Consider the following 14,548-nt stretch of genomic DNA (forward strand, 5'->3'; position numbering starts at 1 on the left):
TAAACTTGTCTATAAACAGGAAAGTTTTTGTGAATTGAAAACTTGATGGTTGATGGTTGATCTCTGGGTGAAACTATGAGAGAAATACAGTTTTTTGTTGAACTTTTTTGATCATTTCGAGTCGAAGTGCTAATTTGATGATTACCTGGAATTATCTGTTGAAACTTTTCTGTTTCTTATTCCATGATTTTCATAGCATGTTGTTGGAGACTAATAAGATAAAATTATTGTTAAAACTGTACTTACTTTCAGTATGAGTCTGTGTTGTTTTTTTATAACTGTACTCAGAGATCAGCTAGGCTACCAAGTTTCCAATGCACACAAACTCACGCTATTTTGTAGTGAAGTATTGGAAAATGTTCTTGGAAAGCAATAGGCTACTTTCCTTGTCTATGGTAGTGGATAAGGCAAGAAAAGAAGTTAAAATTCAACAGAGATGAAGAAAAATTCAACGCCATTTCGAGTAAAGTATTGGATAATTATCAAAGCAATTCTTTACTTCCCTCTGGTAATAGGTAGAACAAAGAAAGTAAAAATGGAAAAGAGATGGAAAAAATCAACGCTATCTAGAGTCAAGTATTCGATAATTTTCTTGGAAAGCAATACTTCCCCTACCTTTGATAGTAGGTAGGGGAAGGAAAGAAGTAAAAATATCAAAGCAATTCTTTACTTCCCTCTGGTAATAGGTAGAACAAGGAAAGTAAAAATGGAAAAGAGATGGAAAAAATCAACGCTATCTAGAGTCAAGTATTCGATAATTTTCTTGGAAAGCAATACTTCCCCTACCTTTGATAGTAGGTAGGGGAAGGAAAGAAGTGAAAATATCAAAGCAATTCTTTACTTCCCTCTGGTAATAGGTAGAACAAAGAAAGTAAAAATGGAAAAGAGATGGAAAAAATCAACGCTATCTAGAGTCAAGTATTCGATAATTTTCTTGGAAAGCAATACTTCCCCTACCTTTGATAGTAGGTAGGGGAAGGAAAGAAGTAAAAATGGCACAGAGATGAAAAAATTACTGATTACATTTGTAAGCTAACTACTGCAAGTAAGTTGAGCACTTACTGACTACATGAACCATAAAAAGCGCTCATTAGCCCACTTGTTCCTCTCATTTCTACGATTCTTTAACGGTGCGTTTCACTTTTAACTGTCAGTTCTAGATGAATAGAAATACTAAATGTTTGAAGTGAATCTCCTACTATAACAAACCAACCGTTTAAACTTCCCCAGGCACGTTTGACTTTAATCTACGCTTTAATTATCATAAATATTCATTAGTACTCTGAAAAGTTTTTTTCTGTAGCTGCGTAGAGTGGTGTTTGCTTCTCTGCTTTTGATTCACCCGTTCTCTCTCTCAGTAATTCCTTTTCTTCTATTTTCATAACTTATTTTTCCTTTTCTCCACTTCCTCATTTTTGATTACCTTGCTCCTCTCTCTGTATTCTTCTCCTTCTTTTTTTATGCTTTACTGTTTCTTAGACTCTACTTTCTCATTTATGATTTTCTCGTTCTCTCTGTATTTCCTTCCCTCATATTTGCAAGCCTTATTTTTTCCTTCTCTCTACTTTCTCTTTTTTGATACTCTCGTTTTCTTTCTCCGTATTTCTCTTTCTCTCTCTGTATTTCTTTTCGTTCTCATCTCATACTCCACTATTTTCTCAACTCTATCTATGTATGCTTGACTATTTCATCAACTCTTTCTCATTTATGATTTTCTCGTTCTCTTTCTGTAGGCTGCTCCCTTCCTCCTTTTCGCATAGTTTCATATTTTCTGAACTCCACTTTCCTCTCTTTCAAAGTGGGACATTGAGACCAACAGAGACTGAGTGGTTGCCTGTGATTAGTAACATCATGCCTCCAGATCTCAGAAGGTTGGAGAAGAAGAACAAGTTCATTTCCCAGTTGCAACACATTCATTAGGATCTCCCAGTCTCTAGAGATTTGACTAACCCTCCTCCAAGGCGCCTCAAGTCAAGAAGATACTTGATAAGAAGTGCAAGGGAGTTATGGAAACTGAGATTGTTGCAGGGAGAGGTCAGGAACAAAGGCCTTGTGGATGACCCTAATGACATTGTCCCTGGCACCCAGCTGAGACGTAGAGAGTGGTGTGGCCTTAACCGGTTCAGGACGCAGGTGGGAAGGTGTGCTGAGCTGATGACAGCATGGGGATACACCTCTGATCGTCTGTGCCAATATGGACAAATTCAATCAATGAATCACCTGATATCTGAGTGTCCACAACACTCCTATCATGGAGGGCTGACACAAGTTCATGTGCTGGAGCAGAGGCATGTAAGTGGCTCCACAACTCACTAGATTCTATTGGTATTTAACATATTAAGTGTAAAATTATGTTTTTTCTAACTTTGGCCTATGTATGCATATGCATATATATATATATATATATATATATATATATATATATATATATATATATATATATATAATATATATATATATATTATATATAACACCACTTTCTCATTTTTGATTCTACTGTTTTTCTGTATTTCCATCTCCTTCTCTTTGCATGTTCAACTATTTCGATCTTACTATCTTCGATTCTACTTTCTCATTTTTGATTCTCCCGTACTCTCTCCCTGTATTCCTCTCCTTTGTTATGTATGCTTTACTATTTCCTCATTCTTCTCCCCAATCATTCTTTCCCCGATATTTCTTCCATTTTCCTGGGTTTTCTCTCTCACTTTCTCGATTCTGGTCTTCTTTTCAACAAAGCATTACGAATTGATCATTCGAGACATTTTTACCCGAAGTAAGGTATAATTTTTTTCTCATCCCTGAGAGATTTCAAAAAAAAAATGGAGAGCATATATAGGCCTCATTTCATTGATATGGGAAATAGTTGTTTTGGATACTTGAAAGTTGGATTATACAGGATCAGTTCTCCTTGAAAGTCATGAAAATTGCATCTATGAATGCTCTTAAAGACTCAAATAATGACATTATAACGTGGACCTCGTTTACTTCTGATTCTTCCTTTTCATTTTCTGCTGCGTATTACCTCTTCAGTACTGATGATCTCTCTCTAATCATCATGGTCTTTCTCTCTCTCCTTACCAACTCTTATTCCCTTATCATCTCCTCACAGCCTCCTTGATCTTCTCATCCTCACAGCCTACTTGATCTTCTCCTCCTCACAGCCTTCTACATCTCCTCCTCGTCACAGCCTCCTTGATCTACTCCTCCTCACAGCCTCCTCTATTTCCTCATCCTCACAGCCACCTAGATCTCCTCTTCCTCACAACCTTCTTGATCTCCTCCTCCTCACCACAGCCTTCTTGATGTTTTCCTCACAGCCTCCTTAATCTGCTTCCCCACTCCTTGTCCACAATAGTCCTTTCTTAGCAAATCTCCAAAATCGCTTCTCCAAGTCTGACCTCCGAATCTCGTTAGGACCGACTGCTCTCTTTCCGGATTGGTCAGTGTAATCCCGGCATTGTTGGCAACTTCCATCAGAGTTCATCATCATCATCATTAAATCATCATCATCATTTCCATCATTACATCATCATCGACATCATCATCAATATCATCATAGGCAGTAGCAAAGCTATCATTAGTATCGGTATAGTGAGGTACACATTAAAAAGATAGTGGAGAAAGATAGGAGAAAAACGTTGTCGAACCACTGTCTTGTCAATTCCTCCTATAGATGGAAAAATGTCCATACCATTATGTTAATATAGAACTATAATCTAGAGAGAGTACCTATTCGAAACAGTTGTTAACTGGTAACTAAATTAATAATTTTGTCAGGTTGGCTTTAAGATGAGTTGACTTTGTTAGGTTGGCACCAAGTTGAAGATTGAAATGCATTTATCGCGGAAAAATTGATCGGGCACTGCTACTTTAATCAGAGCTATTCCTGGGAATATTATATTACTAGCCGTCAGTCTCGATTTGCTCGCCATATCCGTTTAGCCAGACGTTTAGTCTGGACCCCCTACTGGATTGTCCAAACATATGATAAAAATGCTCAAATGAAAAATGCAGGCGAGCGAAGCGAGCCTGCTCATCTCATTCTCGGACGATCCAGTCGGGGGTCTAGACGGATATGGCGAGCGAAGCGAGTTTAATATAATCGATAGTTTTGAACAATAATGGAAAATTTATATTAGATCAGATATACCAGTGTTAGAGGCCCTCTTTGTCGAATGATAGACAAGGATAGCAACACCAATGTTAATCAAATACTGCCATAATAACGTGGACCTCGTTATAGGTACAAGAGGAAGGTAAGCCAGAAACCAGAGAGAAAATACAATGGAGGATTGAGGAAAGCTTTGCTATCAGTTGTGAGGTTTTGCTTGGTGGTCTAGGCTCAAATCCTCTCCTTATACTGAACTTATCCTCTTCCCCATCTCCTTTCTCGTCCTCTTCCTCATCCTCATTCTCTCTTTCATCCTCTTCCTTTTTCTCTCCCTTTTGCTCTTCCTTTTCCTCTTCCTTCTCCTCTTCCTTTTCCTCTTCCTTCTCCTCTTCCTTTCCCTCTTCCTTATTTTATTCCTCATGCTCTTTCTCATTCTATTTCTCATCCTGTTTGCCGGCGTTTTCTGCCCTTAGATTGCTGAGCATTACTGATCCTTCGAAATTACCGTTGTTAGAAAGGTGATCGGCTTAGAGGAGTAGAAGCAGAAGAAGGAGAAAACAACAAAAAGAAGAAGAACAAGAGGGAGTGGTGGAGGGTCAGGAGAATGGGAGAAGCACGAGGAATTAAGAGTGAGAGACTCAGTTTTTAAATCATAAATAAAAATGATTCTTCGACAAAAGTGTTCAATCATCATCATCATCGTCATTAAATGATTAGGCTCTGTTGGCCTGTTCCGGCATCCATTTCTTCATCGGTCGTCCGACGCCTCTTCTCCCATCGGGTTTGTAGTGCCAAGCTTGAATTAGAAGTCTATTTGCTGGCATACGAAGTGAATGGCTGGACCAGTCTGCGCTACTTTTCTTCAATATTTGCAATAAAGACTCTACATTCAGTTCGGTTCTTATTACTTCGTTCCTTATGTAATCCAACTTAGTGTAACCTTTGACTTTGAAATTGACAAAATTCAGTGCTGTGTGTGGTGCAATACGTAGAACAATAGGGAAGAAAACAAGACAAGCCACTCAGATGAAGTTCTACAGACTAATGGCTGTACCTATAATAGCTTAAGGAAGCGAAGCCTGGGTGTCAATGAAAAAAACTGAGTCACGTATCCAAGCAGCCGAAATGAGGTTCCTTCGAGCAGTCAAAGTGTTCAATAATTCCAATAATTTCATACTAGTTATGAGCATTTTTTTTTTCAGAACGAGTCACCCACGACTTTCTCAAGAATTATCTATCAGATGAAGACGTTTTATTACCAATAAGATTGGAGAGTTCCTTGATAACAGCCTACTCACACGAACACTTATAGCGACTACTAGCTGCTATGGGAACACGGAAATGAGAATGACCAAAGCCCGTAATGTACATGGAATTTCCAATTCCGTACTCCCGCAAGATCTAGTGCCATATTTTCTCTGAGTGCTTCATGATTCTAGTCGGAGCCAGTGACTTTGAAATCCTTATTATAGAATCTATCAAAGGATTTCAATCATTTTGAAAAGGTTTCCATGGTAATAGGTAAAGGTGCGTACAGACTTTCGCTCTGCTCCGCAACCGAACGTCACTCCAGCAGAGCGATTGATGGTCGACCGGCGAGCAACAGTGGTTCGACCGGGGAACGCGAGAAGATCTCACATCTTCCGTAACGATAATGATGGGTGCGTGGGTGGAGCGACTGTGGTTCGATGGTGGTACGAGGGCGGTACGAGGGCGGTACGAGGGAGGAGCGTGCTCGGTGCGGGTTGGAAGCGCGAATATGTGTACGCAGCTTTATAGCGATAAAGAACTCAAATGAAGGATACAGATTCCAATCTTTAATAGCGATTTTAAGAAGTGAAGCTATCACATTGAGTGACATTTGAAGAATACTGTAACTGGAAGAATTTTCACCAAAAACTCAAGCCCAAATAATTGGAATCTTACTTTCAAATTACGCTCGATGTCCTTATGTCCGTTTATCATCAAACCTCTAAAAGATTAATCAAGAGAAGACTCACTGGATAGCTCATCAATATAGAGTTCAAAACCTCCTATAAAAAAACATGGCAACGTCGAAGTCTTTTCCGAGGGAAAACCGAGTTTCATGCTTAACGAGTCATGACTTTTCATTTAGACTTTTTTTCCTGGGTCTTTTTATTCTAACCTTGTTGAGATGACATCACAGCTTATCTAGAGATGACATCTCCCGCTCCCGTCAACGATTCGCATCACCAGTCAACAGGAAAGAAGAAGGAGAAAAAGACAAGAGAAGAAGAGAGAGGAGAAGACAGGAGAAAAAAAAAGAAGAAGAAGGAGGAGAAGTAGCAGGATTTGAGTGAGCGGAAGGAGAGGAGAAAAGCATCCTGGAAAAAAGCTCTGTTGGAGAAATTCAGCTGAATAGAAAGGACAGTTGATGAGATCTCTGCGATCTGATGACAAATCTTTCGGGATGAGTTGAACATCACTTTGGATTACTCTCTATCTCTCTCGCAGTCTCTCTCTTCTCTTTGGTAGAGAGTTGGTGGGGAGGATATTTTTAATATTCTTTCCGAAGAATGGACATTGATATGTCCAAAGCTCCGCCAATTTATGTAGATGCATAACAATATGATTATTATCTATAGTTATTATATCACAAACTGCTTTTTCATATCATATACAGTTCAATAATTATTTTCTTAGTCTATATTATGTAAATTCATCTATAATTTTGCTGTATTGTAAGCTATTGTATATAAGTGTATAAGCCAGTATATATTGTAATCTACATAAATAAAGTACTCAATCAATCAATCTCTCGCAGTCTCTCTCTTCCTTACACCTTTTCTCACTCATGTGGGTTAGGAGAGCAGGCTTCTATTGCCAGAGCTTCGCTCACATTACTTTCAATGTTGTAAAGTGCAATTGAAAAAAACATTTATCTTTCTACTCATATCTCCCTCTGTGTCACTCGCTCACACTCTCTCTTTTTTTCTCTTTTCCCGGTTGTGTGTTGATGGGAAGGACATTATCCTATATCCTATTCAGAGAATCGACAATTATTTGTTGAAACACCGCCGATTTATGAAGTTGCATCACAATATTATACTGTTGTTATTCTAAAATTGCATTCAATGTTTATTTTCATTGACTAGCCATCAGGCTCGCTTCGCTCGCCATATCCGTCCAGCCAGGGGGCTCTGCTCCCTAGACCCCCGACTGGTTCGTCCAAAAATGAGATCAGCGGAATCGCTTTGCTCGCCTGCATTTTTCATTTGAGCATGCTTCATTCCATCAGAAAGTTAAAGTACTTCCTCCCTTGATTCAATCACCGATTAATTTCAATTATTTAGTGCAATTTTCTGTTCATTTGTTCTCGATAAAGCTGAGAAAGCGCAAAAAACGGTGGAAAAAAGCAGATTCTGGGCGTATCTTTAGAAATTTTTCAAATCCGTTCTTAGTGCGCCTCTAAAGGGCCAACTGAACATACCTACCAAATTTGAACATTTCTGGTCCGGTAGATTTTTAGTTCTGCGAGTGAGTGAGTCAGTCAGTCAGTAAGTGAGTGCCATTTCGCTTTTATATATAGACTATAGATTTATTTTTCATACTTTGTTAAATTTGTTGAATGATAAGCATACCGACATTGAATTTGAATCAACGGCAAAGCTGGTTTCCTATATTTCTTCACTGCCATTATAACGTGGACCGCACCATACTCCTCTTCATCATCCTCCATCCACTACAACTCCATCAACATCAACAACTTACTGTTCATCAATCATCCTGATTCACTGAAAAGAGAGAATGAGAGGGAGAGAGGGTGAGAGAGAGAGTTAGTGAGAGGGTGAGAGTGAGAGAGATACATTCTTATTCATTCACTGAACATTCAAGAGCAGGAGAGAGATAATTAGAGACCAAAGGATGAAAGAGAGAGTGTGAGATTGATTGATTGATTGATTGATTGAGTACTTTATTTATGTAGATTACAATATATTGAGATTGAGAGGGTGATAGAGAGTGAGTGATAGATAGTGAGAGGGTGAGAGTGAGAGAGATACATTCTTATTCATTCACTGAACATTCAAGAGCAGGAGAGAGATAATTAGAGACCGAAGGATGAAAGAGAGAGTGTGAGAGGGTGAGAGAGAGAGAGAGAGTGAGTGATAGATAGTGAGAGGGTGAGAGTGAGAGAGATACATTTTATTTCATTCACTGAACATTCAAGAGCAGGAGAGAGATAATTAGAGACCGTAGGATGAAAGAGAGAGTGTGAGAGGGTGAGAGAGAGTGAGTGATAGATAGTGTGAGGGTGAGAGTGAGAGAGATACATTTTATTTCATTCACTGAACATTCAAGAGTAGGAGAGAGATAGTTCGAGACCGTAGGATGAAAGAGAGCCTGAGAGAGATTCAGATTCCGAGAGAGAGATAGATTGATAGTGAGAGGGTGAGAGTGAGAGAGATACATTTTATTTCATTCACTGAACATTCAAGAGTAGGAGAGAGATAGTTCGAGACCGTAGGATGAAAGAGAGATTCAGATTCAGATTCAGAGAGAGAGATAGATTGATAGTGAGAGGGTGAGAGTGAGAGAGATACACCACCAATTCATCCACTGAACATTCAAGAGTAGAAGAGAGACAGAACGACTGTTCGTATTTTCTTTCATTTGTAAATTTATTCATCGAATGCTTAATGACTTCACTGAACATTGGAGAGGATAGCTACCGTGGGTTCCTCTCAAACTGACATCTCCTCTCATAAATAACATGATTGCTTCATAATTTAAACAATGCTGACAGATTAAATTGTATCTGAATATAGCTCTTCAATTTCCCTTTCAGGCTTCCATTTAAAATGTTCATCCAAAGTTTTTGGAATTCATGGCGATTATTTACTGCAATCCATTTTATTTGAGTCAACTCGCTGTCATCTGTTAATGGCATTTGTTGGAGTAGCGAGGTGATTTTCCGTGTTGATAGCATCAATCAACCATTTTTTAACTCTGTGCTCAGTCGTCGACTGAATTTTTTGTATTTCGAAACAGACTATTCTCTCGATAAATCATCATCCATGCCTGTCGATTTATTCAACTATATTGGTATTTGAGATCACCTTACACGAAACAGAAATATTTGAATATTTATGAGATTAAATCAAAATCCATCTTTGAACTAGAGTAAGTTTAGCACTCTCATGATTATCAAAGCAAATCTTCAAAAAATTCAGTTACTCATGTGTGAACACTCCCATAACACCCAATGCAAATCTCTTAAAGTTGTTGTTGTTCATGTCTGAAAACTCCCATATCACCCAATGCAAATCTCTCAAAGTTCCTGTTACTCATGTGTGAACACTCCCATAACACCCAATGCAAATCTCTAAGAATTGCAGTTGCTTCTGTGTGAACAATCCCATCGGAAACATAAGGGGGTTCATTTCCACAATATTTTAGCAGCTTTAATTTCCTGTGGGTCTATGTGTGAACTCTCACATTGGTATCAATGTAATTCTCTTGAAATTACAGCTGCTCTAGTGTTATCACTACCATAACAGCTAATGTTCTTTTCTAGAAATTGCAATGGCTCTATGTTAGTGGACTCCTATGATAGTTGTGTTACAAAATACAGTTTCAATTTTGTCATATGCAGATTTCATAGAAATTGTTTTCTAATACTGCAGTTCCGTGTTGAAACCAACTCATATTATGTTTATTCTCTTTCTCCTTGCAACTTAGTTACTGTATGTGTGAAAACTCCCGAAACACCCAATGCAGTTCTCTAAAAATTTCAGTTGCTCCGATGTAAACACTCCCATAACACCCAATGCAAACCTCTTGAAATTGCAGTTGCTCCTGTGTGAACGCACCCGTTTAAAACCAATGCAAATCTCCAAAAAATGTAGTTGCTCTTGTGTGAACGCTCCCATAACACCTAATGGAAACCTCTTGTGATTGAAGTTGCTCTTGTGTGAACACACCCATAACACCCAATGCAAACCTCTTGATATTCCAGCTGCTGCCATGAGAATACTCCCATAACACCAAATGCAAATCTCCAAGAATTGCAGTTGCTCCTGTGTGAATGCTCCCGTAACACCCAATGCAAACCTCTTGTAATTGTAGTTGCTCATGTGTAAACACTCTCATAACACCCAATGCAAATATTTAAAAATTGCAGTTGCTCCTGTGTGAATACTCCCATAAAATCTTATGCAAATCTCTGAAAGTTGCAGTTCCTCCTGTGTGAATGCTCCTGTAACACCCAATGCAAACCTCTTGTAATTGAAGTTGCTCTGGTGTGAACACACCTATAACGTCCAATGCAAACGTCTTGAGATTCTAGCTGCTGTTAGGAGAACACTCCCATAACACCAAATGCAAATCTCCATGAATTGTAGTTGCTCCTGTGTGAATGCTCCCGTAACACCCAATGCAAACCTCTTGTGATTGAAGTTGCTCTTATGTGAACACACCCATAACACCCAATGCAAACCTCTTGATATTCCAGCTGCTGCCATGAGAACACTCCCATAACACCAAATGCAAATCTCCATGAATTGCAGTTGCTCCTGTGTGAATGCTCCCGTAACACCCAATGCAAACCTCTTGCAGTTGTAGTTGATCATGTGCAAACACTCTCATAACACCCAATGGAAATATTTAATAATTGCAGTTGCTCCTGTTTGAATATACTCCCATAAAATCTAATGAAAATCTCTGAAACTTGCAGTTCCTCCTGTGTGAATGCTCCTGTAACACCCAATGCAAACCTCTTGCAATTGCAGTTGCTCCTGTGCGACCGCTCCCGTAACACCCAATTGAAACCTCTTGTAATTGCAGATGCTCATGTGTGAACACTCTTATAACACTCAATACAAATTTCCAAAAAATGCAGTTGCTCTGTGTGAACGCTCTCATAAGAACCAATGATTTTCATTTTTTCCAACCAGACAAAATCGACACTAAAGAATAATTTTTCCAACCAGACAAAATCGACCCTGAAATATATTTTTTAAATTGTTTTTTCAGTTTACTCACCCAGTTTTGGCGAAGTTAGCCCAGTATCGCATCATGCGTCGACTGAGCTCGATCTCAGCTGGCTGGAATGACTTGTTTGGGTCAAGTGGCTCCCCGAACACGTAGCTGATCTCGTCTCCGTGCATCACTCCCGTCCACGACGGCCACGGGTTGGAAAGAGAGCGATGCTTGAACAGGTACATGTACACGTTGTTGCCCGTGTCTGCGTACCTACAACAAATAAGTTGATGAATTAATAGAATGAATTAATCACAATATATTCACATAGAGCCACTTAAAGTTATAATTTCCATGAAGGCGGATTTATACATTATTCATTTATTCATTTATTTCATTGTCATTACAGATCATAATTATGATAAATATAATATGATTGGGAGAAGACAACAGGCATAACCAAAAACTGTCTTCTCCCAAATTTTTAAAAATACACGTTTCAAAAAAATAAGGTTAAGATTTCACTTTCACTCCAAAAAGTCCAATTTCCACTTCAAAACTAAAGACTAAACTAACAATTTTGAATTTTGATATTAAAAAACTGATTAAAAACAAAAATATTTCACTCAAATCTCTACAGATTGGAAATTTTTGAGTAATTATATCACATTACACGGTGTAAATATAATATTTCCTATGGGGATATTCCCTATCGCTTACAAACATCGATGAGGTGAAGTTGAAGTGCACATCAGTATAGAACAGAATGAAAGGAGGAAAACAATCTAGTCGATAATGGTTTTCCATAGGCGGGTGGATTGATTGATTGATTGATTGATTGAGTACTTTATTTATGTAGATTACAATATATACTGGCTTATACACTTGTATACAATAGCTTACAATACAGCAAAGTTATAGATGAATTTACATAATATAGACTAAGAAAATAACTATTGAACTGTATATGATATGAAAAAGCAATTTGTAATATAATAACTATAGATAATAATCATATTGTTATGCATCTACATAAATTGGCGGAGCTTTGGACATATCAATGTTCATTCTTTGGGAAGAATATTAAAAATATCCTCCCCACTAACTCTCTACCGAAAAAGGGGGGGTGAGAGAAAAAGGAATGAATGGTGAAGAGGAGTTGGATAGAAAAGAATGGGAAAGTAAGAGAGAAAATAAATTGAAATATTTATATGTCTTGATCTTCCAAATCAGTTCAACAAGTATGATATAATATAACAATGAATTCCATGCCAAAAGTTACTGGACTATAGTAACAGAAGTTAATAGACGATACTATCAGGGTAGCCTAAAGTCACTGTAATTGTCGCTGACAGCATGAACAGCCTGCAGGAGCTTGTGAACAAGATAAGAGGCGTCAGTGAACAATATGTCTTGGAAATCAATGTAAACAAAACAAAGTTCATGGTGATAAGTAAGGGAGCAGTGGGAGGATGTGACTTGATGCTTAACACCAAGCCGATAGAGAGGGTGCAACAGTTCACGTATCTGGGAACCTTGATCGATGAGAAATGGGATCATTCTCAAGATGTAAAATGCAGAATAGAAAAAGCGAGGGCTGCATTCAATCAGATGGCAAAACTGTTCAAGAGTCACAACCTTAATATGCACATCAAAATCAAACTCCTCCACTCAATACTCTTCTATGGGATTAAGTCATGGATATTGACCAAGTCAACTGAAAAAAGACTCGAGGCTTTTGAGATGTGGCTGTATAGAAGACTGTTGAGAATTTCATGGATGGACAGAGTGACCAACAAAGCTGTATTGGAGCGAATGGATAAGGATTTGGGAGTGATGAACATCATCAAGAGCAGGAAGCTTGCATATTTTGGCCATATCATGCGCAATGAAGAAAAATACGGCCTTCTGAAATCCGTTCTCCAAGGAAAGATCTATGGCAGAAGAGGACCAGGAAGAAGGAGAATATCATGGCTGAAAAACCTGCGTACCTGGTTCTCCAAAACTACAACAGAACTTTTCAGGATGGCTGTAAATAAGATATCCATAGGCCAGTTTCACACGGCAGAGACCTCGCTCCTGGAATATCATATTACGGAAGATCATATTTCATATTTTGCAGCTCTCCTGTACTTTCACATGGGGATCTTACGAATAAGCCGACAGATCTAACAACTATGCCGCCGTTTGCGAAAAGTATGACTCATCACTTTTTCTCAAAGTCTAACTTCCTTAAAAATATAGATAGAAGATTTCTGATTTCGGATTTGGATTCAGCGACCCCAAATTCTTTAAAGCGTAAGTCCCATTTTCAAAAATACCTGAAAACAAGGGAGTTATAGCTGTTTTTAATATAGCTTTCCATTATCATATGATTATATAGTACGTACTAAGATAATAATACTCCAGCCTCACAAAGGGACAGGCAAAGGTTTTAAGAAGTTTTTGAACACCTGAGAAGTTTATACATAAACATTTTTAATTTTTAAAAGTTCTAGTTTTCCAAAAAAATATTGAACTATGAAAAGATGAATCCAAATATGAAATCATAAATCATCTCCACTCATCACCCAATAAAATATGAGGAAAAGGAATGTTGTACAGTAAAATTCACTGAATTTCAATTGTCATTCAACAATCCAATTTATCAGGTTCAAATCGTTGAATATCACTTTAAATTCCCAGCAATTATTGACTATTTCTTTTTACAATCAGAAAAATCTATTATGAACATACAGTATAAACATTGTGCTGATCTGAATCGATCTATGGTAATAATAGGAATTGAAAGAATAGAAAATGTCATGACATTCCAAGTAGTGATGTCTGTGTATTAGAACTGCTGAAATTATCGTACTGTATTTCGTGAAGCCATGCTTTGTTAAAGCCAGTTACTCAGAAAGCGTTTTTTTGTTGTTCGATGTTTTGTCGTCCTTATGAATTCTGTTGAAGCAAACATATTGTTATTTAAGAAGTTGTGATGAACCTGTATAAACAATTCATAGAATTCTTAGAATTCATAGGAACGGTAAAAAATCAATTTTACGAAAATCGATGTACATGTAACTGGATTTAGAAGATCAATACGATAATGTTCTCTATCACAATTTAATCATAGAAATGTTTAAGTGAAAACGTTGGGCGCAAACCTTCTGCCATGAGGAGACAAATAAATTTATGAAAAGCTTGATAGCTTGAATAGTGATCTGATATTTGTTACACGTTTTTATTCTAAGACATAATATGTCTTAGACTAATTTTTAATGTTTCTTCAATCGGCAGGAAAACTTTGGTTTTTCAAAGTTATCTTACTCCCTTATTTTGGGGTATTTTCAGAAATCAAGATAAATAACCTACCAAATTTCCTACACGAATACAGTGTAAGTTGTATTATAATAGCTAGAGTACTTACGTACTGTATAGTACAGTACCTGTTCGTTTTTACCGTATAATTATATGATAATAGAAAGCTTTATTAAAAACAGCCATAACTTCCTT

At 37.7% G+C, this 14,548-nt stretch overlaps 1 protein-coding gene across 3 annotated transcripts in view; it reads right to left on the reverse strand.

The window, feature by feature from the left end:
• The window catches only part of LOC111060337 (acetylcholinesterase), a 517,878-nt gene that overhangs the window by 32,879 nt on the left and 470,451 nt on the right, over positions 1-14,548 (reverse strand). For all 3 annotated transcript variants that reach the window (XM_039439675.1, XM_039439674.1, XM_039439673.1), the window contains one exon: positions 11,114-11,323. In XM_039439675.1, the coding sequence (XP_039295609.1) occupies positions 11,114-11,323 (210 nt within the window). The remainder of the gene's footprint in view (positions 1-11,113; positions 11,324-14,548) is intronic.

Source organism: Nilaparvata lugens, chromosome 13 (assembly GCF_014356525.2).
Source record: "Nilaparvata lugens isolate BPH chromosome 13, ASM1435652v1, whole genome shotgun sequence".
Classification (NCBI taxonomy): Eukaryota; Metazoa; Arthropoda; class Insecta; order Hemiptera; family Delphacidae; genus Nilaparvata; species Nilaparvata lugens.